The sequence below is a fragment of the Ascaphus truei genome, chromosome 5, assembly GCF_040206685.1.
Source record: "Ascaphus truei isolate aAscTru1 chromosome 5, aAscTru1.hap1, whole genome shotgun sequence".
In the NCBI taxonomy this organism is placed as follows: Eukaryota; Metazoa; Chordata; class Amphibia; order Anura; family Ascaphidae; genus Ascaphus; species Ascaphus truei.
In genome coordinates this window covers 41098972-41104971 of record NC_134487.1, presented here as the reverse complement: position 1 = coordinate 41104971, position 6000 = coordinate 41098972, and the positions used below count along the sequence as shown (strand labels likewise).

General features: G+C 37.8%; 1 protein-coding gene across 2 annotated transcripts in view; it reads left to right on the top strand.

The window, feature by feature from the left end:
- Positions 1 to 2467: 2467 nt before the first annotated feature.
- LOC142494961 (chloride anion exchanger-like) overlaps positions 2468 to 6000 on the top strand; it is a 68720-nt gene continuing 65187 nt past the window's right edge. For both annotated transcript variants that reach the window (XM_075599723.1, XM_075599722.1), the window contains exons 1-3: positions 2468 to 2611; positions 3721 to 3925; positions 5799 to 5938. In XM_075599723.1, the coding sequence (XP_075455838.1) occupies positions 3795 to 3925; positions 5799 to 5938 (271 nt within the window). In that variant the 5' untranslated portion in view covers positions 2468 to 2611; positions 3721 to 3794. The remainder of the gene's footprint in view (positions 2612 to 3720; positions 3926 to 5798; positions 5939 to 6000) is intronic.

Genomic DNA, 6000 nt, shown 5'->3' with positions numbered 1-6000 from the left:
TACTATGTCCCAGGCCTTACATACAAACAAATGGAGCAGTGCATCTAAATACTTTTGTCTACATTAATGCATCAATCAAATACTGTTCTTTGCGACAAAAATTTAAATGGAAAATTTATTCAAAGTGGCCTATTTTGGTAGCTTCGATAATGAGTTATCAATAGTTTTGAGCACTTTTAGAGTGAGTTTGCATGTGTAGCTGTTCATAAAGCTCCGATAACATGGCAAATTCGCTCGAAACCTGCTTCTTTCCAATTGGTCACACTCCCACTCAGACAAACCAAGTGCTAGCTCAAAAAATGCTCAAACTCACATTTTTGACAAATCGAGTGATTCACATCACGTCTGCAACTCGGGTGGCGAGATGGGATTTGTGAGTGATTCTGATGGAGAAAATGTATTCTTTCTACATCGGATTGAAGCTGGTTATCTCTGGAGTTGAGCAAAGGAATGGAAGCAGGCACACGGTCTTTCTAAAGGTGCAGTTTATTGTGCCACCAAAGGTCCAACGTTTCGGCAAATAGATTGCCGAAACGTTGGACCTTTGGTGGCACAATAAACTGCACCTTTAGTAAGACCGTGTGCCTGCTTCCATTCCTTTGCTCAAGTACCTCTGGGATGTCTGGACCTCCCTGGATACAGCGCACCGGCAGATAAGTACCCCCCTCCAGCACCTACCAGCGGTGTGCATGTGCTTCTACATATGACTGTCTCTGGAGTTGACCCACATTAATATCAGCTCCGGAGAACCCCTGCTGCAATCCTATGTAATTAAAATACATTTACAGGCAGCTTCATTACCTTAGCGGTTAACCACTAAGGTAATGAACGGGTTACATACCAGTGCCCAGTTTGTTGGGGGTACAGGGGGTGGGTGAAGGATGGATTTGCCCAGAGTAGGTGTTTAGGCCTACCTGGAGGGTTGTGGGTGACGTTAACCCCTTCATTACCTTACCGCTAAGGTAATGAAGGGGTTAACCCCTCCTGCTACCTACCCAGTAGGCCTAAACACCAACCACAGGCAAAATACCACCTTCACTCACCCCCTCTACCCCATTAAACATTAAAATATAATAACCAATACTATCCAATACAACCATTGATTGCCAGTGTGGTTACCTACAGTATGCCCTAAATGGGAACAAAGATAACCCTAATGGCATTGAATAAGCACCCTACTACCCACACCTTCTAACCCCAACAACCCCTCCCGCCTCCCCCTCCCCCCCCCCCCCAACACATACAGTACAGTAATGGGCAAAATCCCTATTATCCAGATCTGGATAAAAGCGCATTTGCCCATTAAAAATAAAACATTACCCAGCCAACATATAGTAAATTAAAGATGTAATTACACCCCGACAGCCCCCGAAGGGTCAAGGGGGGCGTTGAGACTATCTCCTTTCCCCCCCCAGTTGAACAGTAAAAACCTGGATTAGGCTGTTATACCAATTGTACCTATAATGCTGTGAAATATTATTACTGCCTAATAAAAAAATTTGAAACAAAAAAGATGTAATTACCCCTGCCAGGATGAAGGCTGCCCTCAACTTCATCTTCACCCTTCTTGTCCTCCGTGGGCAGCAACATTAAAATTAAAAAACAAACTACTGGCCACTAACCCCTTAATTACCTTAGCATTTAGTAACCGCTACAGTAATTAAAGGGTTAACCCTACCAACTAGCCACCACCCTCCCAGGAGGCCTAACAACCCTCCCCGGGTCAACTGCAAAAGCACTAGTAGCCAAAAATGGATAAGGGCACTTCTATACAGAGAGGAATTGGCACGTTACTACCGAACGGTATCTGACTTGCGATAACTCTTTCTGAATACCGTGATAACACATATGTCAGACTGATCGGTAGATCATGCCAAAACGTTCGATATGGCAGTGATTTTATCGAAGCTACCTGATTAGGCCCCAAAGTGTGCATAGAACGTTCTGCATATCCTTGTTTCTGTCTACTGCCTTTCTGAATCGTAAATACTGGAGCAATGATTCTCAAACTGGGGTCTCCTAAAGGGCTACTTCCTGGAGCCTTAAAAAAATTGCTTCCTGAAGCTCTCTTCTGCAGTAAATGTCTTTTCTTAGCACTATCAAAGACTTGGTTTTAGAGTTATTGACATATGTTTTACATACTGTACATAAAACATATATATAGTTAACCAGGGCTAAGGGTAAGTAGGAGAGTCCTCTAAACGATTAACAGTGAACTGTTCTGCAATATGGAAAAGTTTGATAAACCTTGCACTAGAGCACCTTATGTGATCTGAGAAACACTGTGGCTTTGAATGCAATATGAAGCTTTTGTCATTGCTTTTCAAGTATGCAGTAAATGGTTAAAAGGTTATATGACATACAGACTTGCAAATGACTTAAAGAAGACTCAGGTATCCTGCCCATTGAATATATGGTCAAGGTCACAAATCTTCATGTACTTGTAAAATTTAATCCAAGTTAATTATTACATTAAACAGTATTATAAAGTATTTGCAGGCTTATAGGAGATGCTTAAAAAGGTGAAGAATGTGCTGCCTTTAGAAACATTAAGGGGTTGCTTCTCACAAGGAAATTGGTAGCAGGATCCCAAGAGTCTTCCAAGAAACAGGTAAGGTTTGGAAAACTAATATGAAATACTGAATATAATAGATAGATGCATAAAATGCAAGAATATATAACTACAGTAGAGGCAACGTTTATTCTAACATTTGCTGTAAACTAGCCGGGTTACATTCTGGGTATGTGCTGGGTATGTGCTGGGTATGTTCTGGGCTAGTTTGAGGCACGTTTAAGGCATTTCTGCATTGACTAACGACCCATAGGATTAACACAGCAGGGATCCCTGGCAGTCCAATTCAGTTTGAATGGGACTGCCAGGGACCCCCTGCTGTTAATCTGATAGTGCATTAATCAATGCAGAAATGCTGGGGCTAGTTTAAGGAAAGTTTAAGGCATGTATTCAGAATGTACCTGGGTGTACCTGGGTCTTTTGGGGAATTGCCACTGGTTTTTGTTAGAATAAATGCTGCCTCTACTGTATTTAAGAAAAGTATCTACATGAATGTATACACACACACACACACACACACACACACACACACACACACACACACACACACACACACACACACACACACACACACACACACACACACACACACACACACACACACACACACACACACACACACACACACACACACACACACACTCATATAGTATATATGTTGTTTTCTAAAAGTAGAACATTAGGAGTATATATTTAATTATTTACTAAAAAATAAGTATAACTTTTGGAAAACAAGCAAATCATTTTATTAAGTCTTGAAACAATTTCTGAAAATAAAAAAAATGATTTGTGATTTTGCAGAGATAACATAATATATGCAATGCAACTTTATTCATTTTCATGGAAACATAAAGATGTACAAAACTAGTTACAGTGATTAAAAAAAACTTAATTAATGTTAAAACATTGTTAAAGAAACACCATTACTGTTAAAGATGTGGGAAATCGATATGCAGAAATATGGTCAATGTCAGAAAATGCAGTATCTCTGTGCAGTTTTGCTCTTTAAATGTATATATATATATTCAATGTATTTTATATTCAACATCTTTTGAGTTTGCAACAACTGAAGAGATGGACATGTATTATGTTTTTTATTAAATTACATTTCCCCCCCTGAATGAATATAATGCACTCTTTATTTTCAGTTATTTGCTGCAAAGAAATTAATTCTTACAGCAGATCAAGTGAAATTCCACACAAAACAAAATATTTGGAAGCGATGAGTGACCTCCAGGGGGATCATTATGTTGTGGCCAGGCCCATATATTCAGAAAATACATTTTCTGAAAATCACGAAAAAGTGTTTAGATGTCATAAAACATTTTTGGATCACCTCAAAGAAACGTTTGGGTAAGTGAGCATGTTACATGAATTCATATAAGATAAGGTAAATCACTTTTTGGACATGTTTGATTCTGTCCATGTTATAGATTGATCTATTAGAAAGAAAAAGAGAGAAAAAGAAAGGAAGAACAAATAAAATACATATGGTCTCCACATTAAATATTTACCGGAAATGAAGTATGTTTAACCTAGTAATACAAAAAACTTTTTTAAAGATCTTGCTCTTAGTTTCACTCTAATTAATATTTCCTTTTAGCTGTCAACCATCATTCTCAATAATGATATTATCCCTATGCTGATCTTTTGCAGTTTCCTTATTGTCAGGTTATTATTTGGCTAATTATTCTTTTGTGAGGGTAGTTTTGCCATCTATAGTTTAAATAGATACTTAAATGCTGATTATGTTAAGGAAAGTCTTATATCCTCATTGGTAATCATAATTTTACATAACGATCTGAATTAAGAAGGCTTGTCATTCTATTTTCTTTCAGACACTTAAGATACGCTATCTAAATAGTGTATGAATGTAAATATGTATACTGTATATATTCACAGTGTGTTCAGGACAAAAGGGACCCCGTTTGTTTTTCAGCATATTTTACATATCATTTGCTCAATCACCATGAAAATGAATACTATTGTCGGTCTGTTATGTAGATTAACACTATATAAGAAGCACAATGTGGACAATCAAATGATATTAACTAAATGGATGTCACTGTATTATCTCAACAAGTACCAGATATACTGCCGCAGGTTCATGTTTATTAAACAAGAAAAAGGCGTTTTTCCTTTGTAACTCGTAAATGTTATTTTCCCTGAGTTAACATCTTTAAGGAGCCATCAACCCTAACTGCCTCAATTTTATAGGATTGAAACTGGGGAGCTTTTCCAGATCTGAACCGCACTATTTTCAGTTATGGGGACCCCTTAGTTCATCCCTTAGTTACTGGTGAAGTTACCGCTATTACTTCCTGTTTATTTAAGGAGATTTAAATGGCCATCCAATAGGAAGCCACAATCAATGGTGTTGCAACTTCCTATTAGCCTGGGATTTGGCAGCCATTTTGTTTCCCCTGCAGGAGATATAAACCAGCTAACTTCATTGCTAAGTAGCTCAGGAACCGAGGGAACCCCAGCGCTAAAAGTAGTGGTGTTTGGCTAAGCGTTCCAAGCGTGGGGGGTGTAAAAGAGAAATGTTTTGGAGGAACTGCTCTTTTAATTACTAACAATTACATGGAAAAATAAAATCCAGTAGTTGAGCTCATAAACTTTAACAGCAATTTCTTTCAAGATAACACTGTTATTTTCAAATAACGGGGCATTATTAAGTAGTCCATCCAGACACTGACATAGTTTTTTTCCCTCTTCTCTTCTCCTGTAAATGCCATTTTAAAGGGTCTAAATTGGAGTAATTCCAGCGTTAGGTTTGACTTAAAGCAGCAGAATATATGAAATCTTACATGTTTCCCCCCCCCACTCCCCAATAAATCAGTTCTGTACTATTAAATAATAGTGACTTTTTTTTGTTTGTTTTTTATTCAACTGTTAAGGCCATTTTTAATGAGTTTTAATACATCTTTTGATTTTTAGAGCAGGTTTTAACCCACCTCCCAAGCAGTGCAAGATCTTTGTAACACTTTCCTGTTTGGGATAATTTGTTGCAAATGTTCCCAGCAGTTTGAGCTGTAAACTGTAACAATAGATAATGTTGCTTTAGTAATATACAGTCGTGCATACTGTAATGCTCACCATGTAATAGACAGACTTTATATAACCTACTATATCAAGCAACATAAATGATTGAAAGAGGTGATCAGAATAAAATGACTACATGAAAATGAAAACAAAATGTTGATCACATAAAAATTTTTTGCAGTTGTTCCAGACAAAAGGCCAAGAGAATTGCTTTCACTTTCCTCCCTATTGCTTCATGGCTTCCCGTATATAACTTTAAGGAATGGATTCTCAATGACATCATTTCTGGGATCAGCACTGGACTTGTAGCGGTTCTACAAGGTGAACATTTTAATATTTCTTTGTAACCTAACAGAATGACAACAGAGTTTGACATCTGTCGG